Raw genomic sequence first — 26,515 nt, 5'->3', positions numbered from 1 at the left:
GTTGACTTTGATTTTATTTTTTGAGCCAACGAAGATACAACTACAAACAATCCAACCATTTGCACTCAGGTGGATCCTATTGAATAGCGAGATGTTCCTAGCATTTTAGAGGTTAGGATGTCACTTGAAGAGACACACTTAGAAGAAATTCAGCAAGTTATTTATAACACAGAGTTGGCTGGTGATCAAACTGGTACATAGGGTCTTTTATCATAAGCTATTGAGGCAGAAGTGTGGTCTACACCTCAAGATCCACATAATGGAATGACATACAACACTCTATTAGAAGCAAAATAGTACTACAATTTATATGCTAAAATCTACATGATGCTTCTATTACTAGTACTTCAAAAAAAGTAAATAATCCTCCAAATCAGTTGTCAAAGAACAAAAAAGTCAAAAAGGCTATCTAATGGAATGAATGCACAACCAAAAAAGATGAACCAGTGCAGCATTTGTCACTCTAATAAGCACACAGCTCCCAAGTGTTCGAATAAAATAGAAAAAGAGTTTTAAATGCAGAAATACAGCTATTCACATAGCAGATATGCATAGATATAAACATCAGAATGTTAATTTAATTTATTTATGTAATGAATAATGAGGTGGTTTATTGAACCAAGTGTTTGATGCAGTTTACTTCAGATTTGGATATCAGGTTGTTTCTCTATTTTTGAAAATATACTTCCATATACTATTACATTTTGCTTCTACGTTTTGAAAATATGCTTCTCTAACATATAGCAGAACATCTAAGATATCATCATTATTAATCACCAATCTAACTTCAGAGTGCAAAACACATCATATTCCTTCTTATTACCGCACAAAAGAATCCAATTAAACCCACAACTTCACATACTGCACACCGCAATGTTCTCATCATGCATGCATGCCGGTTCACTCTTGACCTCATTGCCACGCCTAATATAGGTACAAGAGTGTAAATATGTACACCTAAAATTTTATGTAATTTTTCTATATATCAACTATATAAACCGCAAGTTGGTTCTCGCGTCACATCTTCCCTCTACTCTCACCCAACTAATAAAAACCTCTAAAATTCAAATAATTTACTCACTTTTGCTATACACTCTTGCCATTTATCCTTCCCGCTTTGTTACCGAGTACCGATATAGGGTTTGTTTTACTAATAAAAATAATTGAAGAAATTAGAAGGACAATTAGCAGATAATCTTCTACTCCTTTTTTCGGATCTCATCTGAAATCAAACTACGGCATCGCTCCATACCTTGAGTTTATGTTTGATGTTACTACGTTCAATGTTTTTGTTATCATTGCAACGCATGAACACTTAGCTAGTGTCATGTTCTATAGGTGTGCTAGTGACCGCGATTCACAACGGCTCAAGCCCATATCACCACGACCTGATCGGTGTTGACGCGGCCACAACTTGCGACCCACTGCCTATGCGACCACGCATAGCAGCTTAGGTGCCCTCGAAACATGAGTGATGACTCGTGTACATGAGTGATGACTCGTGTGCGTAAGTGTGTTGATTCCTAAGAGGCTGAGACCATGTGTGTGACTACGTGATGACTGCATTCCTGAGATGTAGGCGGTGGTGGCAGGGGCATGAGCTAGGTGAGGGTCACGGTGGTGGTGCGGGGTGTGGTGTGGGCGCGAGCACAAGCCTGGAGGGCGGTGGCTGCTATAGCGCGAGATCAAGCTAGGCACGACGCGGTGGCAGTGTGGGCATGAGCGAGACGAGGCGCACACGGGCACGAGCACGACAAAGTATGCACACCAAGTTGAAAATATTGGGTCCGCCACTGCTTCACCTCCCATTTCCACAACCATCTTGCTGGTGGCATGCCCTTCCATGCTCATCGTTGTTCAACGGGTACCTTGAGTGAGTGCCGTTGATCTGGTGCTCGGATTTTGCTCGCCGTCGAACGCCGCCGCACCGGTGCTCCGCCTCCAGATCTGACCTCTTTGCCGTCATGCTCGGGCTCTCCCTCGCATGCGACGAGCGCGGGTGGAGTCGAGAGGTGCACATATAGATCTTGCCCACCTCAAATTCCATGCCCGCATAACATGTACCACCCCTTGGGCTTAAGTAGTAACTAACCAACATGCAAGTCGAGTCATCGACCAATGCAGGATATGGTGATGTACCTTGGCGACACAATACCTAGTGGATTCAAAGGATGAGGTGGCGTAGCAAGCGCACGAGGAGACATGGAGGTCACTCATGGCAGTCGTGGCGCGAAGCATCCATGGGCACGAGGATGAACGAACATCGTCATGTCCTCCCGCGATGTCACTATATATGGTGGGTTTCAGCGCTTGCCCTCTAACAACCATTGCACGGGGCGCACGACGATCATATGCTCACTAGCTAGGAATACCATTTTGCTCGTTGGTGACGAACAACTCCATCGAGCAGGCCAAGAAAACCAAATGAACAAACTGCACTGTAAGGAGCAAGAACAAGACACTAGAAGGCAGTAGCCACGACGTTGGGCGAGGCCGACCCGCGCTCGCCATGACGTAGCGGCTTCATCCAGAGGTTGGCTCCGCCAGTGGCAGTGGGCGAGAGATGTGGCCCAAAGAATAACCAGTTTCCCATGCCAATTGACTCAACAGTAAACTGTGTGTTAGAGAATGGCCAAACAATTGAATGCCCGAAATAGATTCCACCTAACTTGGCAAATACATAGATCGTCTGAATCGAGTCAAACACATGAAATTAGCATAGTAGCACACACTAAGTATATGAGTTGTACTCACAAGTAGCATCGCATGGATCAGTCGCTGCTCTCTAGGAAGGTTTGTCATTTTATTTTCCCGAGTACTAAATAACCTTTTTTTTTGTCACCACAGTGCTATCCGTCCTACTTAAAAAGCAAGTTATGTCTTTTCCATTTAGGTTTGATTCCCGTTTTTCTCCCTCATTCCTGTTCTGCTCCCCCATTCCCGTCGCCCCTTCATCAATGACCTGCCTCAGTCAAACGAGCACGACGCTATAACAATAGCCCCACATCTCCTCTCCCCTAATCGCCTCCTCAAGTCACGCCGCCTCCTCCACGTCCGCTCCCTCCTGATCCACGTCCCTCCCCATTCGGAGCCACCTCGGCCTCCTCTTCGTCCTCCTCCAACGGCAATCGTGTCGCCTCACCTGTTCCCAGCAACAGAATTGGGCGCCCTCCAATCCCACCCAGTCTCCCCCTATCCTGTCCCCTACCACCTCCATCGACTGCATCATCCACCGCCTCCATAACCTCGGCCTCGCCTCCGACGACAACAAGCCCTCCGCCTCCACGGCCACCGCTCTGCCTAACCGCTCCCATCCGCCCACTCCACCCAACCTCTTGTCCCCACATTCACCCCTCCATGCGAAACGCTCCCGTACCCTCCCACTCGCATGGCCACTTGCAGGATATGGAGGGCATAGGTAGGCACTCAAACCTAGTCTACCATACCCCACGTCGCCGCCGTTGTCGCTACGATGCTTCCTCGTGATGCTCTAAACACGCGGGGGCAAGGCTTGCTCACATGAGGAGATCGCGCTCGCATCTCGCGCACGAGACTAGGAGAGAGAGATTACCCACCAGTGCTCCAGGAACAACATGAGTTGGGTGTGGATTCAGCTGCGGAGTTGGAGGCGGGTTGAGATTTGTTTCGAGGAGGTGAGACATCAGCTGGAGGGAGAGATGGCAGCGTCCATGAGGCCCAGGGAGAGGGCGACCAGCTTCACCGTGTCCTGCAGCCTCCTCAGCCGCTTCGTCAGCTAGAACAGCGCCACAGCGGCAAAGCTCGGCCTCGACATCAAAGGTGAGCAGCGGCACAGATAGTTTCGAACATGTTTTACTGTTGACAACTGATTGATTTTTTCTTTTGGTTTGTAGGGATTAATTGCAATCTTTTTTATTTTGGCTCTGTTGCTGCAAAAAGATTTCAGTTTTGTGGGGGTTTCATGTGAGATCTGAGTCGGGGTTTGGATCTTGGGGGTGAAATTTACTCATTTTCTAGTGTCTCTGCCTGGAAATTTTGAGTCACTAATTCTGTTTTGGTTCGGTTGCAGGTGAAACCAAGATGCAGAGGGCGCCGGTGACGATGAGTATGCTGCCTAGAGTGGAGGGTGAGGAGGTGGAGAGGAGGAAGGTGACCATGGAGTTGTTCCCGCAGAGCACTGAGTTCGGCGTGCAGGACGCTGCTACTGCCTTAGATGCTTCTAGGTACTACTACTATCTAGATCACAACATGTTGTTCCATTCCATTTTAGCTTTGTGCATCAGTTCTTAGGCAGTACTAGCTCTCCTCCGCATCACATTGCCTCGCTGCTCCGTGACTCCCTTGCAATGGCTCCCTACGAGCCCACACCCCCCCCCCCGGGCTCATCCGCCTCTGTTGAATCCCTCCTTGCCTCTCTCTTCCCTTCCCCTTCCCACTCCTAGCCTCAACCCCCGGTGGATAAGGAAATCGCTGACCTCCTCAGTGGAGCACGGGTTTGCGAGGGCCAACGCGTCGCTGCTCGGTGCTCTCAAGCATGGCGACGCCATGCACCTCTCACCACCACAGTGCCCCTACACGAGGTGAGTTCAGAGCTGGTTTTGACATGCTGATTCACATAAATTTCAAATTCTTGATTGATCAATTGCATCCATGCAGTTGTAGTAGCAATAATTCATCAAGTTGCCTCGATTCCATCATACAGTTGTGGCATAACTTGCAGCAATTCACATTTTTTTAGAAAAAATTGCAGTGATTTTACCGAATAAATTTTGAGCATATTCATATTCTATTTAGCCTTGCGGCTGGTAAATCGCTGATATATTCATGTAGACTAATAATATATTCATATCAATCTTGATTAAATTCGTTCCTTCCGTCATATATTCTTGTAGCCTAACCGTCAGTATATCATATCAGAGCTAAGCAATTTTATTGTTTCTTTGGCCTTTTTTAGAAAGCAAATTACAATGTTCTTACATTTTCTTTGGCCTTTTGATTGCTTAATCTCGGAGAAATTGATCAATTCTCTTTTCAAACACACACAAAGAAAAAAACACTCATTGCTAATCTGATGTTTTGTATATGAAATAAACAAATACGGAAGTAGAGTTTGAGGTACTTTAGTACTTGCCCGAATTAGGGGCAAACAAACAGGGCGGATCAGGGCCCGTGTTGGGGGCTGCAGCACGATCCAGCCCAGAGAAAGATAGAGGAATTTTTTTTAAAAAATGTATCATTTTAACCCACAAGCTCAAGAGAAAGAAAATAAAAATCCAGAAAAAAAATACATCATTTTAGCCTATATATCATGAATTTGATCTAATAGTAAGAGGCCTAGCACCCACTTAGAATTGGGCTGGATCCGCTCCTGCAAACAACTGCGATCAGTTGGTAGCAGTAGCACTTTCACCACAGAGTGATCTCTCATTATTGCAGTACTTGATCAGAAGGAACAATAGTTAACCATAGTGATGAGATATGTTTCCCGATTAAGCAGTTCATCAGAAAGCTAATGATGTTCATGAAATTTTCTTTGAACAGCATGATGCTAGCCAAGACAGACGAGAACAGCGGGGCACACATCATGCTGTGCCGCATGCTGATGGGCTGGCCGGAGGCTTTCGCTGCAGGGTCCTCCCAATCCAGCCCTAGCAGCGATGACTACGACAACGCCGTCGACAATGTGGTGAATCCACAGTGGTACATTGTCTGGAACAAGGATACGAACATAAGGATCCTTCTAGAGTACGTGGTCAGCTTCAAGTAGAACTGTTGAGAGGAATATGATGCTCTCAAATATGCATAAACTGATTAGTCATTTCTCGTTTGCCTTTGATTATCCAGGCTGCCCGGGAAAGGAAGGAACCTCGCGGGATGCGAGCCATGAAGCCAAGATTTTCTAAGGTAAATATTCCTGGCATAATTTGTTTATGCTCCTAAGTATTTTAGATCAAATGACAGATGATCTCCTGCATGATTTCATAACTGAATTTGCATTGTTTAACCCTGAATCTACATGTTATTTCTGGGAGGTAGTCTGGAAATATCATTATGACATACTCTCTCTGCGTAAATCCGAACGACAAGACAAACACATTTTGCTGTCACTTTCTTTCGCAAGGTTCTTTCCTATTTCTGGAATAGCAAGTTTTAAGTTCTTTGGAATCATTTTTGTCTTTTGGCTTGGCTGTTTACCCAACTTCGCATGAAGCCAATTTACAAAAGTCTGATAAGGCATATAGCACGATAATATGTGAAATAAACTAACTTGGAATTTTTGCAAGAGACTGTTTTATAAAATAACAACAATTGTAGATCATAATCTTGTCTCTTACGTGGTAGTCTGTTAAAGATGACTTCGTAAGTCCCACTTCAAATTTCATCCTTCAGACATCGAGTCGTTTATTTCAGAACAGTGAGAAATAGAGTGAAGGATGTAGTGATGTACTAATGTCCTGCTAGAATAGATGCTATATTCACGTCTAATAGTTATCCGCTGATAAATATCCTAAATATTGTTCAATTTAGTTGAATGTGCAACATTGTCAAATTGTGCAAATGTGATATTCTCTACATTATAATGGTTTGCGTTCTTTTATAAAAACGTAAAATGGTTGTTTGTTGATTTGGCTAGGTGTGTTGTTAATTCTCAGCTATATCAAGTTTAGAAGTTGGCCATTAAGGGCTATCCAATCAGGAAACACTTGAATCAACTCGAGAAATTAACAACAAACAGGTATGAGCCATTGCGAGGGAAAAATGTATTCTATTGATACATTAGACGTCGGATTTTGAAACCGTTGCAACGCACGGGCACCTTACTAGTATGAAAAACGATAGTTCTTTTCTCAACATTGAAATAGCAGAGCATCTGACTGATGTACACTTATGGGATCAAGATGGATCATCCCATCTATGATGAGGCGATTCCTCAAACCAATCACCCCCTAAAATACCAAGCAGAATACACTCAATAATCATTTGCAGTTCTATAGTCCGAACAATATCTAGGCATCAGCAATTCCAACCTCTGCAGCTCTGAACTCTATTTGGTATGAACTTTCATACTATATCCATTCAACGAGCAACAACCAGACAAAGTTATGTTTGCAGGCAGGCCACTCAAAAGATGGATGTACAAAGAAGACTACATGGCAAAGAACATATTATCTGGGATTGAAGTAGACTGCCAATACGCCATCCAAGTAAAGGAAAAGGGAGCCTAAGTGTGATCCTGAAGAGAACAGTAAATGACAACCTCCTCAAACATAAAAAAAAAAAAAATACCGTGATCAATTGTTCAACCAAAATAGTGCGACAACATGTGGTCTGATTTTTTTTTTTTCGTTTCTCAGTCTCTCAGTGCTAGTTCTCTGATAGTGCAAGCAAATAGTACAAGTTTTAGCTGCCGTAATCTATTTATGGTTCTCCAAGTAGCACATTTTCACAGCATGCAAAACATAATGCCCGTGCAACACTGTTGAATATGTCCCATTTTCTGGCTAATGTAAAATTCACGTTTTCAACTCTTAATACTATCGATAGCGCTAGGATCACAAATGCAGAAGAACCAAGGCCACCAACAGATTTGAGCCCTTTAGAATTAACATTCTTCTAGTTCATATGTTGTCTTGCAAATATATCAAGGGAATTCCGAAACAAGAATATAAGAAACAAGGGAGCAGGTCATCAGTCAATTCATTCAGTCTCGTGCTGTCACTCCAATTTCTAGTATGTTTCCCCTATTGTTCAGATCTTTTCTGATGATTGCATCCTTCCTCACCTTAAATCGAGTAATTGACCATCGCCCCAAATACAGGACCTCCACAAAAATGGATTATGTTATCCAATTCTATTTACCTTGGTAGCAAGTTGTAGCCAAAGTCGAAATTGGCGGTAGCTGAAAAAACAATCGTGATAGGAACATTTGAAATTAACAACATTTTTAACCCAGTAGAGAGTTGATAGCCTTTCTAGCATGTTGATTACTATCTGTAACTATTCAAACACAATATGCAATAGATCAGAGAATTTAGTGACTCTGGCATTATGTATTTGATATCAAATGGAAATGCACAGGAGGCCATGTTGAGCTGCTAGACCAACCATTAATCACAATTTGCAAAGCATGAAACATTAAACTGAGGTATTTGCAAGGGGATTCCACATTACATCATCCACATACACCACATTCAAAGGAAGCAGAAGTTAACAAACAGCACTAAGTTTTGCTCATCAAATCATTATTATTTCATCAAATCCACAACATAAAAGGGGTCGCAACGCCGAGCAGGGGGATGAAGGAAGGCTCACAGCGTCAAAAGCCCGCACCTTGCTGCCTGCCATGCCTTGCGTCGCGGGGCGCCGTTACGGGATGTCCCACGGCTTGGGCTCGGGGACGGCGACGACCATCCCCTGCAGCTCCGGCGCGAGCACGACCTGGCAGCCCAGCCGCGCGTGCTTGTTGAGCTCGCGGTTCCTGGACGCGCGCGTGAGGACGTACCGCTCCTCGTAGGACGCCGGCGGCAGCTTCTCGAGCCACTCCTGCGCGATGTGGACCTCGCACTCAGCGGAGCACGCGTCGATCTCCTCCAGGCGGTGTGAGGCCGGCTCGATAATCCCCGCGTTGGCGAGAGCGCGGAGTACGGTCTGGCCTGTCAGGCCCACCACCTCGCGGCGTCCGCCGTCCGGGTCGATGGCGAGGAGGCGCACGATGCGGTCGGCGACCTTGGCCGATGCGGCGGAGGCGGCGGCCGGGGAGACTGCGCAGAAGGGGCGGGAGAGCGCGGGGGAGAGGTGGAGCGGGAGGCGGCGCAGGGCGCGCGCCGCGATCGCCATGACTGCTGCTTGGTTAGGGTTCGGGTTGGGAGATCTGAGGAGGTGAGAGGCCGATGGGGACCTGGGAGAGGATGGAGGCTAGGGGCAGAGGGACTGTGGGAGAGGTGCTGGGTCGCTGAGAAGTGGGCCCGTAGGGATTGGGTATGAAATTTTTTGTTGGGCCTGTGTGACTGTGTCTGTCTTGCTCATGCATAGGTGTGTTCGTCGCCGAAGAACACACGAAAATTTGTTATCCAATTTGTCCAAGTTCATGTTTGTTTTTTATTTATTATAGATTTTAGTTTTAAAAGTACAATAAAAAATAAACATTTGAAAAACTGATTTTCACAGTTCATAAATCAAGTTGTATCACAAAATTCTACTGTTCACAAATTGGTGGGAGTGAGTGTTTTCACAAAATTCAGACCGTGATAATTCAAAAAAAAAAAAAAACAAATCCTAAAGAACACTGTTTTCTTTTGCTCTTTTAGTTTGAAGCACACTTCTAAAGCGAGTTTTAGCATCTGTTTTGTTCTGTGGCACAATGAGGGGCAAGTTTTCTGCCCTGAATCAAGATCTACAGTCCTTTGATCCCATCCGTTGGGTGAATTGATACCTCAACGTGCCAACACTTGCTTCACAGAACAAAGTGATGCGGATCCTCTGCAGCGCGGTAGCGACGGTACTGTTTCAACAGTATTTTTACAGTCAACGCTACAGTCTTCTACGGTATCACGTCAGCATTTCTTTGTAGCAACAGCGTTCGTTCTACCGTGCAAAAAAGCACTGCATCATATTTACTGTAGCTGCGATCTGGAGCATCGGTTTTCAATCAAACAGTTTCGAAAGAGTCCCTTTACAGAGGAGGGTTCGTTCTATTGACTACTTTATTGCAGAGGATCTCAATCCTGATCAAGGTTTGGAAAGAAATTTTATAAAACTCGGTTTTACGGGAAGATATTCTTTTGTGTATGCTACGTATTTCGTTCTTTTTTTTAAGTTATACGTGACAGATGTTGAATCGAAGAAAGATGACGCGGATCAAGATCTCATAAAAATCTTTGGATAAAACGTAAAATTTCCTTCAAGCTCACTATCCGACAGATTTCCTTAGCACATGCTCAAGATACCTGAATGTTCAGTGCATCACATGTCCACATCCCACGTCACCATTTCGTGAACACCTTGTTGGCACGCTCAAAGTTCATACGTAGATCAGGAAAAGTCGTTGCCCCTCTTCTCTGTTTAATCCAACCAAGCATATCATCCCAAATACAAAGTCGTATCGTACAACAAATGTGAAGTTTTGTCCGATAGCCAGCAATCGATACGTTAGTGCCCGTGAGCTGAAGTGTTGTGCCAAATTGGCGATAATAAGTTTGATTTGCCCTTGGAAAGGCCCACAGCCAACGTGACTGTTTATCGAGCACATCCCAAATTCCCTAGCCAGTAGAGAAATCACCATCGAATTCAAATTCGAACCCCGAGAACTAAACCTTAGCTTAGTTAGTTGTATTCCTAACAACCAGAGATCAAATTCAGGTTGTACCTTAATAAGATGAATTTTTTTTAAAGTAATAGGTGACACATATTAATAGCAAAACGTCTATGATAATTTCGTTAATCTCTAAATTTGATATCTTTGTTTCTCAGTAAACATTATAGTGCCTGTGTTTTGTACTATGGTTTCTAGAAAAAAAATAGAATCCAAATTCGAACCCCGGGGACACTGGAGACTGGAGTCCAGAGCACTGGACAGCGACACGCTCCGTGGCACCATGCACGATGACACGACCCACGGGCTCGCTCGTTCGAGTCCAGAGCCCAAACTCTGGCCCACCCTACCCTACGATCCCAGACCCACCGGCTCAGCCCCACCACGCTCCCGCGCCCAACGGAAAACCTGCTCGATCTGGGGTTGGTCGGTCCGTGGGAACGCGGGGTAAGATATTTGACGGCGCCACGCTGTCCCGATCCTCACACCCGTCTGACCCTGACCGCCTCCATCCTCCCCCTCCACCGTCCGAATCCAAACCCAAGCCCCAGCCCAGGACCTCCCTTCCCCGGCGCCGCTCGCCGGCGCCGTTCGTCAGCCGCGTCCGCCTCCGCGGTGAGTATCCCCGCGCGTGCCCCGGCCTCCCCCGCTTTCTCGCGTGTTCTCTCGTTCCGATTTGACGGTGACGCCGCGCTGACCCCGCCGCTCTCTCGCTCGCTCGGCGCTTGGCGTCCGCGGTCCCCGCCCTTCACCGCTCCTTTCGATGGGCGCCGAGGCTAGCGAGCCCGCGCGCGTCTCTGCTCTGGTTTGGTTGGTCCCGTTTGGCTGTTTGCTTGGTCCTGGCCACTACGGGCGATTCGCGTGTCGCCTTCGCTTGCTTAGATCTGGTTTGCCTCGGTTTGTTCGGATCTCGTGGGGAATTCGTAATTCCTCCTCTATTCGCTCGTGGGCGCGGTGATGGTGACAGATGCTTGTTTGCGACTGGACACGAGGCGAGGGATGGGGATCTTATAATTACGACGAGTTACCTGCCTTGGGAATGTGACGTGGTGTGTTTCGTAGGCGTTGCCCACTTGTCTTCAATTCTATCCCAGGGTGGTTACTGGTTAGTTTGATGAGCAAATTCGGGAAGGTAGCGTTGTTGAAGCAAGTTGTATGCTGAACTTTGGTTTGTAAGTGATTTTTGTGTTTGGATAAGCTTTAAGAGGCCCTAGCCCTCTATTGTTTCTGATAGTATTGCATGCGCAACTGGTGGTCGCTACCTGATGGCTGTTGTGTGAATTTAGTTCCGGTGTAAATAGTAACAAGTTTTCTTTCCTTATATGATAAGTTTTCTTGCACTGTGGATGGATGATGATGAAGTGGACTAATGCTGTAATGTATTTTTGTATTTCTATAGCCAATCTGATGGGGTACGAGGAGAGCAAAAAACATCTCCTCGGTCTTAGTTACCATGAGCTCCAATGTTTGTGCAAAAGGCACAACCTTCCCGCAAACAAGATTCACGCTCGGTTAGCAAGCTCGCTCGCCTTGCTGCTTGAGGTAAGCATATATGTGGTGTTTGAACTTTTATTACATCTACTTCAGAGTTTGGCACAAAGATATGAGCTAGTTTTATCATTCATTTAAATTTAGAATCCGAAAGGAAATAACTCTTTTGTTCTACACAGGCTTCTCCTGCTACCTCGCCTGCCCCATTAGCAATTATCAAAGAAACATCCACATGTATGTACATAAACTTTTTTATGCTAAATACAGTTGGCAGATTGCTAATTTTTACTCAATGGTTTGTTTTGCTGGGCACTAATGCTCAGGAAGATGGTGTTGTATGAATAGTTGACAGCCTGAATAACTGTAGGCAACCAGGTTAAGCACAAAAGAGGCCCAAACATTGGCAGAGATGATGATAAACCACCTGTGAATACAAAACATCAAAAAACATCTCAGACACCAGTTGATGAATCATATAAAATGGTAAGGAACCGCGATCATCTTTTTTCCTTGCTATCCATGAAAATATAGCAGTTTTTATAACTAATGGGGTCATCCATGTGAATTCATATCATTTTATACAAACTGGCCCATGCTTACAATTTTATTTAGGATTGGTTTTCATGCTTCCTGCTAACGCAGCTTGCAGTTCCAATAACTTCATACAGATAAAGATTTTTCTTTGAAACTGATTTGATGTACTGATAGATATTGTTTCTAACTAATCATGCTAAATATGAGAGTGGCAGTTCTTCTGTATTCGTCCTTGTGTTTGTGAAAAGAGGTAAAGTTGATATCTGGAGAAAGTTTTGTTCCAGAATTGTTTATTTGTTCTTGGATCTGAATTCAAGTACTATATCACGTTGACAGTGCAACTGTAGTAGTGAATGCTATTGGTTTGTCCAATAAGATTCTGTTATTCTATTTGAACCCTATTTTCTGCCGCTTGATTGTTGATATATGATTACATTTGTGTTTTCTAGTTTGCCACAGTAGTAGTTTTGTTGGTTATTTTCATTTGAAATGTATGACAGTGTTGCACTAGGCATCTATGAAATGCTTTGCACGTTTTTATGTGTACTGTGTAAATGGATTTCATTGTAATTTAATTTCTGTATCCTGAAGCAGAGGATTGACACCAGTACGAGTATTTCTCCAGTTTCTATCAACTATGGAAGACCAGACCGTCATGGTCATTCATCTTTTGAACCGGGAAATGCTCATAATTTGCAGTCTCAACGTGCTGTCGGTATTGCAACTAAGTCAACAAATCCAGAACTTGCTGGCGAACATCATCATCCACCTGCTAACATAATTGATCAAATTTCAACCCCTATTGTTCAAAAGCATAATGTGATTGATAATGGTCTGGTCTCGACTCCTTTCAGCCATACGGAAGATACCATAGATAAGGGTTGTAGGCCATCTGATAAGATGTCAGCAAATGCTACTCCTGTTCAATTCTTTGTAATGTCAGATGAGGGCATCAACCTTGTTGTTGATCTGAACTCCACTCCGGCAACTTGGGCCAAGAACTTCAAGGCAGAAGTGTGCATTCCCCCTCCTTCTGAACCTGGGAATTTCTCCAGCTTTATTAGCAGCTTGGTAAGTAAGGATGATCATAGTACTGCCTCGCCATCTGGGAATATCATTGTGGACATACAAAGCAAGGGATCTGAGAGTATCGCTCCTTCCACTAACTCATCACTTGGTTCAGACATTGGTGAGAACTCTCGTTCAGAGCCCTATCCAGCTGATACAACTACTGTGAACTCAGTGTCATCCGCATCTACATTGCCTGGTACTGTAGTTGAACTTTCTGGGTATCAGGAGGGAGCTCCAGTGGTATCTTCTTCATGTTTAACAGCGGATGTTCAGAACAATATGACATCTGATATGATGGCTGGTGCTTTGGATAACAAAGTGCTTCCTCCAGAATCTGCTGATTTCTTTGTGCGGTCTGAAAGAATCGCCGCACCCCTGGTTGATGCTTCTGTAGAACCAACTGGCAATAAAGACACGATGAGTCCCGGTAAAACCAAAGTTTCTGGCAAGATTGGTTACTCTCAAAATGTTTCAGTTGCTGATACAGGCAATTTGTCTGCCTTTTCGTCGGGGGATGTGGTTAGAAGTGACTGCAATGAGGACTCCTGTCCAAAATCTGTGGGAAAACAAACTGCAGACGTTTGTGCAGGAGTTCAGTTTGCTCACAGTGGTGACATTCATGAAATCCTAATGGAAAATGAACCAATGGAGGCAGTGGCAATCGAAGAAGATATAGGTTGTGGTGACAGTTTGTCAATTTCTCGTCAACTAGTCAGTCAGACAGTCAAAAAACGGCCAGTTACAGATGTCCAGTCACATGCTAGTTCTGCAGATCATTGTATTGCTGGGAGTTTTGACCTCACAAACCCAACATCATCATCTGCTGCTTCGGTAATTTCATTGTACTTGATATTAGTTAAATAATTTGATACGCCTTAATACCGCCTAAGGAAATACGAGTTTGTATTGGAGGTGCTAAAATGTTATGTTACGAGTTTCTTAACTAGCCATGTTTTAACTTGTTCATGGTCTTTTGGGAGTATGTTACGATCTTATGTCTTCTGCTTTGTGTCATGATGGTACAATCAGTCTCTTGCTCTGGATAAGATCAATATTTGAATAGCCTTTTAGATGCTGCAGCAGATGATGCATTGGAAACTGCTATTGTATAATGTATGTGTTTCTGGCTTCTAGGCCTTCTATTCTACTTAGCAGTTTCAACTATGCATGTATTGCATGAGCTTGCTTTCTGTGTTTTCAGTGATCACACAATCTTCGTCTTGGATGTAATTTACCATGCTGCCTTTTCATTTCATCCTATAGCCCTTGTTCCTTGAATCGTTTCTACTGGCATCCAAGTGGTCATGTTGGTGGAAGAGGTGGCGCTTTTGCATCCCACCCATCTAATGGAAAATTTGACAAAATTCCACTTCTATAGATCATGACTTGCTAAAGCATATTGCAACAGCAATCTTGGTTCAACAGTTTTGTAACATCTTGACAGGTGTGAATAACTAACATGGAATTTGTAGACTTGCTACCAGGGAATGTTGCTGTCATCCTAAGTGCCTCCATCTCCAAGATCAACTGGTGCATTAATGCCCTATACGCATTGGTAGTGTTCAGGACCACCACACGGGAACTTGTTTCTAAGTTCCGCAGAATTGTTAAGTAAATACTCTAGGCCTATATTGGCCCATGTGGACCAACTCTATATATCATTATCAAGGCTAATGGGCTTCTAAAAAGTGCAGTGGGTCGATAGATCTTGTGCTTTCTGACCATGGACTTCCGAGATCCATTCTGCTACCAACTAATGTAACTGGAAGGTGCCGCATGCAATCAGAAAGTAGTATGGAAGAGCGGAAAATGATAAACAATATGAAACCCTAGGCAAGCTTCCATCTGGTGTTTTCGGAGCTTGGAAAAATGGGTGATTAATCGACTGGTACTTTAGTCTTGCATGATACACAACTCTGAACTTCTCTTGCGTACAGGTGGTATAAGACTGATCGAATCAAATCCATAAAAGTTTTGGATGAACAGTTCTAAATAAATTATGAACTCGATAATTGAATTGATGAGGAACTGAGCCTGGCTCAGTTGGTGGGAGGTGTGGGTGTACACCCCTACCACCCAGGTTCCAGTCCTCTTCGACTCAAATTTGGGTACCTATTTCTTCTTAATATAATATCACCTAATTCCTCTTAGGTTAGTCGAGTTTTTTCTTTTATAATTGAATTGATGGACTTGAAAGTTGTAAAATAATGGAGCACCAAGATCGATGATAGCCTTATATGACATTGGCCTTTCATGACCTCTTCTTTTAAGCAGTAATGTTTTAACATTTTTCTCACTTGCCAGGATGCCTATATGGGCCATGCAAGCACTCCTTTGAAGTGTCAGTTCCTCTGGTTTAGCTAAATTGCCTAAGTGACAGATGCGTTACATTTTTCCCTGCATCACTCTTCCCTATACTTTTAAGAAACAAATGGGTCACTTCATGCTTACTTACCTATTATCAACTAATCATAAGATGTTTGTGCCTACTATCTGTAGTCATCGATGCGAGGGTCACTTTCAAATAGTTTTAGTGTCGACTCTCACGGAAACAGTAAATGCATGGCTGACTTATTTTACTGGTTTGCGCTTTGTAGTAAAAGTGGAAGAGAAGGAAAGCTGGTAAATGTATTATTTTGGTCCATGGCAAAGTCTACATGTCCCACTTTTAGCTCTGCAACTGCAAACCTGCTTATTTGGTAATTGATATTCCACTGACCTCCTTAGCTGGCATTTTTGGTATTGGTTACCAATGCCTTCATGTACTCTGACTGAAAAAACTTACAGCACATTATAGCTTCGATTCAGAAAGCCAGGAACAAATTAAGAAAGTAAATTTTATCAACTCTGGTGCTGATTTTCATTTTATTACATTGTCTTGTATTGACTTTCTTTGTTTGAAAAAGCAATCTTTATTTGTAATAAAATGGCATTCCATTTATGTGACTCCCTGTTTTGTATATGATGTTATGATGCTCTGTGTGCATGACGGGAGGTGCTTTATTATTGGAATGCTTTGTTGTGCCATACTTTATTGTGTTTTGGCTGATTGTGTTCGCTAGCATATAATGATGTATAGACCTTGGTGTTCCCAGAGCAAATTACTGACTAATTTTTATCCTCCTGCAGGACAATGCTATTAATTCCCTGACTTCAAAGTACGGTGCAGAGTATGTTCTCTATAAACACTGTTCATACTTATGTTTTTGGCAAATAGTTACATACTTACAGAGCTCCTTTTTTTTGTAGGTCAGCTCAAAGTCATGATTCTGCTGACAAAAAGAGTGTGTGTGATGTTGACGAGCTTGAAGAGTTAGAGAATGAGACTCCGCCAGCATACCGCGAACCTCCCAGAAATATACTACTTAGCTTAAGAAGTGCTTCTGCTAGACAGACCAAGCCTTCTACATTACGAAGACGGTCAGCAAGGCTTGTTCCAAAGGTTTGTGTACATTGTCATTTATTAGAATCACCTATGCTATAAATCGATAGTAGCCATTCCCATTGAAAACATGCGGACAGATAAAGCACATCAATTTGCAGTGGACCAGGCAGTTATATTTTGGCTTGTGTATGCTACATAATTCTTCATTCTTTGTAAACTTGTCACATGTTCTGGCGTTTACACTAACATATTTTTATTTTTGACATGCAGTGATCACTATAAATGTGGCGGATGAGATCCATTGTGCCCGTAGCTTAACTACCGGCTTAGTCAGATTCCGGGAGAGTGGTGAAGAGATAGAATACAGTTGTTAAGCTAGATTCCAAACTTGTCTGTACTAGTTAATTCTTTCTTCCTAGCAACTGAGTAGCTTGGTTTCCAGAGCTTAGTGCTGCGGTGATGCCAGACTTTTTTTTCCCCTTGTTCTGTTCTACAACACCTGTTATAGTTGATGTAATGTCGAATTTCATACACCAGTATACAAACGATGCATAATTTCACAAGAATGATGTACCTTCGACATTGTCACCGCTGTTGGACTGCAACTTCCCCTGGATGATGTCGTATGTGCTTGCTGTGAGGGAAAGCACATTGGTGCCTGTCTTATAAATTGCCTCATGCACGATTTAACATATTGTCTAACTCGTATAATGGTACGAGAGTTTATGAGAAGCTTACTTTGCAAAACAACAATCTATTTCTCTTAGCTCTTTCTATCACCCTAAAATCCTACTTTGTACCAATATGCAATGTCGTAAGAGGGTAAAACCATGATGCCCCCACGCAGGATCGAACTACGGGCCTTCAGTTTACAAGACTGATGCTGACCCACTGAGCTATAGGGGTTGCTGCGTAGCAGAGATGACATGGATTATCATTTGGACCACTTCTCTTTGATAATGATGTCATAGCCTTAATTATCTTACTTCTTCGAGGGAAGAATAAAAGGAACCAAGAATTTTGTAAACAACGGAAAGGGTGGGTCGAGACAATGCAAGTAGGATTTGAAACCCTTGGAAAAACATAGTCTTTGCTATCCGTACAAATTTGCGAGCTTCTTTCAGACCTATTTGGTTAGGCTGAGACAGCTTTCAAAAGCTGTTTTTAACAACTGTTGTTAAAAAATTGCTTATAGAAAAGTTACTTTTAAATTAGTTTTTGATGCGGATAAAATGTATAATATATGTAATACATCTCATAACATTATCACTTAGAAGCTAAAAAACTCCTCTAAATCAGGTTCTACCTTCTAGCAATAATGACAACCTTTATCAGTTTTTATAGTGATGATAACAAAAACGGTAATTCTCAATATTCCAAAGATGTTTTCAACAAAAATGAAAACGAGAAAATCATATGGAAACGGTAGCGGAAACGATTTAGATCTTTTACAATTGTTTTTGAGTTCTTCTATTTTTGGATGGGAATTACTGCATAGAATTCCCGTTTTCTAATTCTCGTGATCCATCTCAACTCGGGCACGACTCATAGCCCAACAGGCAACAAGCTTCCCAGGCTTCCACCCTCCTAGCTGTTGTCTATTCGCCCAATCGCTCGTTGTAGGCTGAAGTTAGAATCCTAGAAGCACTTACCATATACCTATCACTTAGCCCACAAGATGCACTAGAAGAAGTTACGATTGAATTACTTGCTAGGTATTCTTTTAGTAGTGCAAAAATAAGGTATTATGAGTCAGAGCTAGCAATTCGGTCTTTTTGAGTTTGAATTATTGATTCCTGATTGAAACCGATGTGTTTTCGTCCTGACAACACTGTTATCGATTTTCTCATATTACTGTATTTGTTTTAGACATTATCATTATCGATTTCGTTTCCAAAAGAAAATATGAAACTAGGAGTGTTTTAGGCATTTTCAATCATTTTCGTACAATTTTCATGCCTAAGCTTTTACTTCTTAAAAGCTATTTTTTAAAAAAATAGATTATTTAGTTTAGCTTTCTATTTTTAAGAGTAAAAAAGTAGCAGAAACTGAACCAGACATGACTTTTTTTTTCAAGTGCCAATTCGTTAAAAAGCTCTTAAATTTTCAAAAGCCCCCCCTCGCCCCTCCAATAAATAGAATTAAGCCCCTCTCGGGGTTCAGGACAAGGCACTACTCTCTCCAATCTCCATCTCAAAACCATCTCAAAATTCTCTCTCCTCGCCGCCCAAACGCAAACCCTAGCCCTCGCTCCAGCTCGCCGTCGGGATGTCCGCCAGGTTGCTGAGGCGAGTCCTCCAGGAGCGGGAGGCCGCCCCTCAGGACCCCAACCTCGTCGTCGATGAACAGCCGGAGGAGGAGGAGGCCTCTCCTCCCCGCGCCGCCGCGCGGAATCTCTTCGATCTCCTCGACGACGACGGCGACGACGACGAAGAATTAGACAAGGTCCGCGCCTTACAGCTGATCACCGGGTTCTGTATTCCTACGACTTGATTGCTTTCACAGGAAATCGTGCTGCGCTCTTATAATTCTTTTTAGTGTCCGGTTTTGTCGTACGGTGAATTGTTGTTAAGCGTAAATAGAGACGATATTATATGGGAATTTCCTGATGTTGATTGTAAGTTATGGTTCTGAGCATGTGATTGTTTCCTGGACAGATACAACTTCGGTGACCGACAATGAACAAAGCACGAGTTGATATAAATACCCCGTCCCCTTTCTGCTTATAGCGTCACGCAGTTCTTTCCTAAAACCTGCAAAAATTTAAATTGGACATATCAAAACAAGATTATAGATTCGGAAACCAGAAAACAATAATGTGCAAGGTGAGTCAACCTTGGAGAATTTCAAGTTTGTTAGAACTGCACTTGATAATATCCAGCCTGCAGTTTAGCCATGAATGTTGAGGGTCAGATGCTTCTGGAGCCAAAAGATGTACCTGAAAAAAGAAAGTGTTAAGCATATGTTGATGTTGATATTTATAACACAAAAATAGAACATGTATGTAGTCTGATGAATATGAATAATGATACCTGCCAAGCATCATAAGCTGGATTAAGAACAAAAACTGGGGTGACAATGTCTTTTACAACTTCACGTGGAAAGAAACATTGGACCACATAAGTGGCAAATTTAGAATAGCATAACTTCAGCGGCAGCAATGAATGGGCAAGACCGATGATACTAATGTAATAAATGATTAGTCCTTAAATGAATCAGGAAACGATTAATGGTGCACAGTGCTAATATTTATAATCACCTGCTGTCAATTATTGTTGCACTTTGGTCTCAGTGAGCTGCTACTTGTCCACCTGTTAACATAGAGCAGGTTGTATTATGGAATCTGAGGTTTATTTTGTCTCTTAAGAATTGGTTCTGCATTGCGCTTTGCCACAAAGCAAGGAACTGGCTGAATATACATCTAAAATAGATGTTTTCCATGAAACCAAATATGTCCACTTCATACTTAATAGTATTAGGTTTTGGCTTGGTTTGATTTATTCAAGTCGTTAGGACATTTATTCACGTTTATATTTTGCAGTTCATGGTGCATGTCACAATGATCCTAAGGTGAAAGAAACAAAAATCAAAATGGTTGTGAAATCTTTAAAGACCCAGCTTTCATTCTGTAGCCTCATTGCGCCACATTGTATTGCTGGCGGTATATTTTATGGTAGCATGTTTTTCACGGATGAATATATCCTGGTATTAATTGCCATTGATGACTTGATGTTAATCTTATGTGCTAGCTCTGCTGCAGGAAGATGAAGCGGAAAGAAGTCAACCTGATAGTTATACAGAACAGAAACATTCTGTGAAAAAGAAGCCTACGAACATTGTTCCTGATACAAACAAGAAATCAAAGAAAAAGAAGAAAAAAGGCAAGGCAGAACCATCACCAACTAAGTTGAAGGACGAGCAGTCACTGGATTCAATTCTGGAAGCTCTATCTATTGAAAAGAAGCCCATGCAACAACGAGTTCATCAAACTGATAGAACAGCTGGAAAGGAAATTGAAAGAAATGATACCACTTATGGGGCGTCCTCAATTCTTGCAATTGATCCCAAACATCTAAAGGGTGAAAATGAGATGAGACGCATTTTTGGATCAAAAGTAGTGGATTCATTTGAAAATCAACGGAATGTACCTAGCAGTTCGAGGCAAGTACGTGGTGTTAGGCGTGTTGCCCATAATCCAAGAAGGACTCTTCTTGTATCTCCACCTAGCTACTGGCCACCATGGGACAAGTCGATGTCAATGGATCTTCTTGAGACGAAGAGTGGTTTGAATTATTTCAGGTGAGGTCATAGCTTATGTATTCCACAGTGTAATAGATATACGCCTCCATCTTTGCATATATTATATCACGGCTCTAGTTGGGTCAGATGCTTGGGGGACAAACTATTCTTTGATTCATACATGGTGTTGATAGTCAAGTTTTAAGTGTGAGTAAATGATTGTTCAGAGGGTGTGCAGTTATACACCATGCTATGCTCAGTCCTCCCACCACCCCTTATTCTCTATGCACTAACATCTTGGTAACAGGAGGTTTTTTTATACACAACATAAACTGTCATGCATGAGCACTTAAACTTCTTACTTGGGCTGGATTGAGTGCCTTAAATATGATGCGCATGTTTTGCGATTGTCTGGGTAACACTTCATTTATGCACCACTAATTTGGTTGGTTGCAGCTTACAGTTGTAATCGTTATTTGTATTACATATATCATGCTTATTGACCTGTTGCCACAGTTCTGGTTCTTTGGGTTTTGTGTGTTTTTTTTTTATAAAGAAGATTTTAAGGCAGAATGAGATTCAGAAGTAGTTCTGTGTGAATCTGCAAGAGTCTTAACTTTCTAATTCTACAGGAATTAACTTTTTCGATAACCAAGCTCTTCATTGTTTGCAGGTACGTATATGATTCTTCTGTCAGCCATGTGCAGGAATTATTTGAAGCTGCCAAATCAGCCAATGATCTCAATGCTATTGCGGCTATGTTAGGAAAATATCCATATCATCCAGAATCATTGTTGACATTTGCTGAACTTTTCAAATATTCTGGAGAACATCAATCATCAGCAGATACAGTTGAGAAGTGTCTATTTGCATTAGAGTGTGCTTGGCATCCTTTATTTAGCCCACTGCAGGGTAGCTACCAGTTGAAATACAGCCATGGCACAAATAAGCCCTTTTTCACAGCACTCTTTAGTCACATGAAAAATTTGGATAGGCGTGGCTGCCACCGGTCTGCTTTAGAGGTCTGCAAGTTTCTGTTATCACTAGATTCTGACGATCCAAAGGGTGCTTTGTTTTGCATTGATTACTTTGCTCTAAGATCACAACAGTACAAATGGTTGGAACAATTTGCAGAACAGTACCAGTGCGATAGCTCTCTGTGGTTATTCCCAAATTTCTCGTTTTCTCTTGCTATTGCACGGTTTTACCTTGAGCGTGATGCAGCATATGAGGAGGGTTCTGATCATGCTGACAAGTCAACATCTGTTGATCTGATGAAGCAAGCTCTGATGCTTCATCCTTTGGTGATTCGCAAGGTAGTTGACAAGGCTCCTCTGAAAGACTCGTCATGGACTCAAATACTCAGAAATGTGTTCTTTGGATCAGCAAAACCAGGAAGCCCTTCACTCGAGCATATGATTGACATATATGTTGAACGCCATCATATCATGTGGAGGTTCCCAGAACTGCAGAACTTACTGAAAGAGGGTGCACTTTTGGTGATTGAGTCACTGAAGCAGGATAACAGAGAAGCTCAGGACTGGGCATGTGTTAGAAAAGTGGCATTCTCTTCAGAGAAGAATGAGTAAGTTGCTCCTAATTCTTTGCACGGCAGTCTGAGTTTTCTTGATGATTCTTCTTTAGTTATGTGATTACGTCCTTCGTTCTCTTAGTTTGGACAGAGTAAATACTATTTATGACTTGGCATTGCTTTATGATTCTTTTTATAGCAATATGAGTTGTTGATTTTGCCTCAGTTTGAAAGGTTATATGAAAGTATAGGCCTCAGTCTGAAAGGTTATATGAAAAAATATAGGGTTAGGTTCTAGCGTAGCTAAAGTATCTCAATTTATCAGTAGTGTTGGGGTGTTTAGCTGTGGATGATACATGTTATGGAAAGAATCAAATTAGTTTAGGTAAGTTATCTAGTTGTTATGGGTAGGAGATAAGTTGGATTTGATTAGGAGATAGAGTTTGATTAGTTTCTAATTTAACTAGAGATAAATTAGTTAAGTTAGGATTTGAATTGTAATTTCCCCTCTCTATGTAAAGGGGCAACTACACACCATTAGAAGCAAGCAAGAAGAATTCAGCAATTAGAGGGATGCCCGACGATTAGAGGGCGATCTGCCCTTGGTATCGATTAGAGCCTCAAGTCAACGGGAGAGGCCTGGGATTAGAGGGCGATCTACCCTATCTTACCCTTGTATCCAATGCTTCTCTCTCGTTGCCATAATATTTGGTATTAGAGCCACCGATCCTACGCCACCACCGTTGTTGCGCTGCCAAGCTGCAGCCGCCGCCTTGTCCCTACGCCGCCCGCCCTCTACCAATTTTGCAAAAATATAAAAATTGTTGCTGCACCACACTGTTGCCGCCCTCCTGCGCCACACCGCTACCGCCCTCCTACTGCACCATGTCATTGCTGTCAACCTGCTGCACCATGCTGTCGCCGCTCTCCTGTTGCACCCCGTTGCCACTCATCAACATGAGGTCTTCACCAAGGACGACAGCCATGGCCACCATCACAGCTCGAGAACGAGCTGTCTTCGGCGAGCGGTGTAATGTTATAGAAAGAGTTAAATTAGTTTAGGCAAGTTATGTAGTTGTTATAGATAGGAGATAAGTTGGATTTGATTAGGAGATAGAATTTGATTAGTTTCCAATTCAACTAGAGATAAATTAGTAAGTTAGGATTTGAATTGTAATTTCCCCACTCTATATAAAGGGGCAACCACGTACCATTGGAAGCAAGCAAGAAGAATTCAGCGAAGGGCTTTTGCGCAGATGGTTAGCCTCTTCTCGGCGGGAGAAGCTTGACGATTAGAGGGCGATTTGCCCTTGGCATCGATCAGAGCCTCTTGTCTACGGGAGAAGCCCGGGATTAGAGGGCGATTTGCCATATCTTACCCTGTATCCAATGCTCCTCCCTTGTTGCCATAATAAACATGACTCTAAAGCAAATTATTGCTCCTATTTATGTAGATGGGGAGATGGTTTCAGCGGTACTTCTTTCATTGTGTATTAACGAGGTGATAGTTTTTTGAATGGATCTTAACGGGGTGATATATGTTTACAGAAGTTATCCCAGATTATCTTTCGAGTTACATGGATGATGTTTTTGAGAAAGTTGTGCCCTCTTTTGCAGGTACTCTCATCTGCTTGTTTCAGATTTCTCTGACACAACACCGTCGCTTCCCCCAGAAGAACTACGGCCATTTATGGTTGGTCCAGGAATGGCGCATGAGATGCCACCTCCTGAACCAGAAGCTGGGCCTGAGAGACTGCGTGCCCCTCGTGAAGTTGCTGGGCGCAATCCTGCTCTGGTCTTCCTTGAATCACTGCTCCCATGGGTAGACTATGGTGATAATCATCACGATGCGAATGACGAAAACAATGGCGACTGATCAGCTGGACGCACCAAGCTGCATGGACTCACGAATCACGATTGCAGCTGGTTGCTTGCCTGTGACTGATGATGATTAAGAAAAGTTGCTGCTAATCATTTTGTCGCCGGCCCGACTTTCAAATAATCATCAGAAGCTAGTGTCTTTTATTTCTCATGGTATTGCCACTTGCCAGGGATTAAAATTTTGCCGAAATTTTGAAAATCTGCTAATTTCGGTGGGGAATGAAATATCTTATTTCGAAATTTTCTTTCACTGACACGTGAGACCCACCGAGTAGAGGACGAAAAATGATTGAAATTTTGATGAAATTTTGTGAATTTTGGTCTTTTCTCCGGTGAACGAAAAAAATTGTAAATCAAAATTGAAATCCCTGCCACCGCAAGTTTTGACATGTATAGCTGATCCACTAAATTGAGGAGACGTTACATTTCAATTTTGGGTTCGAAACATGAGTTTAAGTACCATCCTCGTTCGAGTTTATGCCAATTCCGCAACTGATATATATCATTTATGCTGTGGTTTTACTTGAGGTCAGGTGATTGATCCATCATGTACATGATACTGGTAGAAATGTATCCAAACGCTGTTTGGATTGCCCCTACACAGCTGCTGCTGACAAAAGCAGTGTGTTGGGATGGTAGTACAAAGCACCCACGTTCAACATGCACTCGATTTTGTGCGCGCGTGACGTTGATCGTCACTGGTGTATGTTTCAGCTCTCTCGGGTCACAGCTCGCAGGCCTGAGCACCAAAAGCTCAACGAAGCTTCCAAAGGCGAAAAGTTACTGGGCGCTAGTGCCGTCTTTGGAGGGAACAAGTGCAACAAACCTGGCCGTCTGGTGGTGGTCTGAGCTCAGCGAATATGTCGTACTGTCAGGTAGTGACGGTGGCATATTCCATACGATTTCTTGTCACGGGCTCTCTACGGCCATGCTGAAACACCCATCAATGCACAAATATTTGCCTATCATTGTCTTATTAGGTACATCAAACTAAAGCCCGTTTAGAACGCGGGAATTTTTCTCGATTACTGTGGGAGGCATACTGTTATCTACGAAAATCATATATGCTCCGAACAAACCTTAAAATATTAATAAAACAAAAATTTATTAAAACTAATGTTGGACATTAATATCTTCAGAAATTATTGTTCACGGTTGCAGTTAGCTCGTAAACTTTACAGATTCCAACATTCGATTATACTTCACCTCACCGGCAAGAATTTGCAAATCCAAAAGGCAACCACGAGTATAAATTGAAAATTGACTTAAGTGAGTCTTTTTCTAAACAGTATATGACACATTTAAAATAACTCATGGTAATATACGATATATCGACCTCCTATTATTTGTAGAGTGAAAAAGGGCTAATTTGGGTTCTATCTTAGATTATTTTTTATACACAGCCTTGCAGTGCTTTGAGACCATCATGCCCTGTATACCGAGCCAAATTACCTTTTTGTCAGACCAGTGCAATATTGTTATCAAATATATTTTTGTTGAGACCGGCACCAAATGAAATTCACAAAAACTGCGTGACCCACAAGAGAGACATATTCCATTCTAAAGGGAAAAATGCAACCCCCAAGTCGTTTTGTTGCAAAAAACTCCCAAAAGTTATGTACTCAATCATGCACGTTACAATAACTATTTCAAGATTTCATGTATTTTTAGAAGATAGAGGATCATGTAAAAAGACTAAAAAAAATTGGTTTCATGATTTTTGGATCAGTAAATAATTAACTATGCATTTAACTCGAATTAATAAATGAGCTGCACGGATTTTTTTTTCAAACTTCCTCTCCATAAAATATGATGCAAATGATACATTTTCACAAAAGGTCTTAGATTGTCTCTACTTTTTTTTAGAATTTGTTGTGATTTTTTTATTTTTTTTTTGAATTTTTGAGGGTGTTTTTTTAACAAAACCAAACCTTTTAGAGGTTTTTTGCAACAAAATAATTTTTGAAGGGAAAAATCAAAATCCAAATAACTTTTGAGAAGTTTTATATTTTTTCCCATTATAAATCAATGAGGCCAGGAAGAAAGACGTTGACTTATGCTCTATTGTACTTTAAAGACACTAGTCCTCCTT

General features: G+C 42.4%; 3 protein-coding genes and 1 non-coding gene across 10 annotated transcripts; 2 read left to right on the top strand and 2 right to left on the bottom strand.

Moving 5' to 3' along the window:
- Positions 1 to 8,110: 8,110 nt before the first annotated feature.
- Positions 8,111 to 8,919, bottom strand: LOC133902506 (uncharacterized). The gene has a single exon (XM_062344119.1). It carries the CDS (start codon positions 8,815 to 8,817, stop codon positions 8,347 to 8,349), a length of 471 nt encoding a protein of 156 aa, XP_062200103.1. The 5' UTR covers positions 8,818 to 8,919; the 3' UTR covers positions 8,111 to 8,346.
- Positions 8,920 to 10,728: 1,809 nt separating this feature from the next.
- Positions 10,729 to 17,354, top strand: LOC133901337 (uncharacterized). 6 transcript variants are annotated; one of them, XR_009906711.1, is made up of 8 exons: positions 10,730 to 10,906; positions 11,691 to 11,833; positions 11,962 to 12,016; positions 12,150 to 12,265; positions 12,908 to 14,218; positions 15,985 to 16,086; positions 16,517 to 16,557; positions 16,642 to 16,740. XR_009906711.1 is itself a non-coding variant. In XM_062342667.1 (8 exons), exons 2-8 carry the CDS (start codon positions 11,699 to 11,701, stop codon positions 17,043 to 17,045), a joined length of 1,854 nt encoding a protein of 617 aa, XP_062198651.1. In that variant the 5' UTR covers positions 10,732 to 10,906; positions 11,691 to 11,698; the 3' UTR covers positions 17,046 to 17,354. The 6 variants fall into 6 exon arrangements, 4 of the variants coding, with proteins under 4 accessions (XP_062198654.1, XP_062198653.1, XP_062198651.1 ...); XR_009906710.1 differs by having other exon boundaries at positions 16,637 to 16,735; XM_062342667.1 differs by lacking the exon at positions 15,985 to 16,086 and adding an exon at positions 17,043 to 17,354 and having other exon boundaries at positions 10,732 to 10,906; positions 16,637 to 16,829.
- Positions 17,355 to 17,606: 252 nt separating this feature from the next.
- On the bottom strand, positions 17,607 to 17,678 carry TRNAT-UGU (transfer RNA threonine (anticodon UGU)). Its single transcript has one exon. It is a non-coding gene; the product is annotated as a tRNA-Thr (tRNA).
- A 1,243-nt stretch (positions 17,679 to 18,921) lies between these two features.
- On the top strand, positions 18,922 to 24,950 carry LOC133901865 (uncharacterized). Of its 2 annotated transcripts, XM_062343402.1 has the most exons (5): positions 18,922 to 19,217; positions 20,533 to 21,071; positions 21,685 to 22,596; positions 23,997 to 24,073; positions 24,160 to 24,299. In XM_062343402.1, the coding sequence occupies exons 1-4, from the start codon at positions 19,041 to 19,043 to the stop codon at positions 24,037 to 24,039; spliced, it is 1,671 nt and encodes a 556-aa protein (XP_062199386.1). In that variant the 5' UTR covers positions 18,922 to 19,040; the 3' UTR covers positions 24,040 to 24,073; positions 24,160 to 24,299. The 2 variants fall into 2 exon arrangements, with proteins under 2 accessions (XP_062199386.1, XP_062199385.1); XM_062343401.1 differs by lacking the exon at positions 23,997 to 24,073 and having other exon boundaries at positions 18,923 to 19,217; positions 24,160 to 24,950.
- Positions 24,951 to 26,515: the final 1,565 nt, after the last annotated feature.

This window comes from Phragmites australis, chromosome 20 (assembly GCF_958298935.1).
Source record: "Phragmites australis chromosome 20, lpPhrAust1.1, whole genome shotgun sequence".
In the NCBI taxonomy this organism is placed as follows: domain Eukaryota; kingdom Viridiplantae; phylum Streptophyta; class Magnoliopsida; order Poales; family Poaceae; genus Phragmites; species Phragmites australis.
The sequence above is the reverse complement of the archived record's forward strand: the minus strand, read 5'-3'. Positions and strand labels throughout refer to the sequence as shown.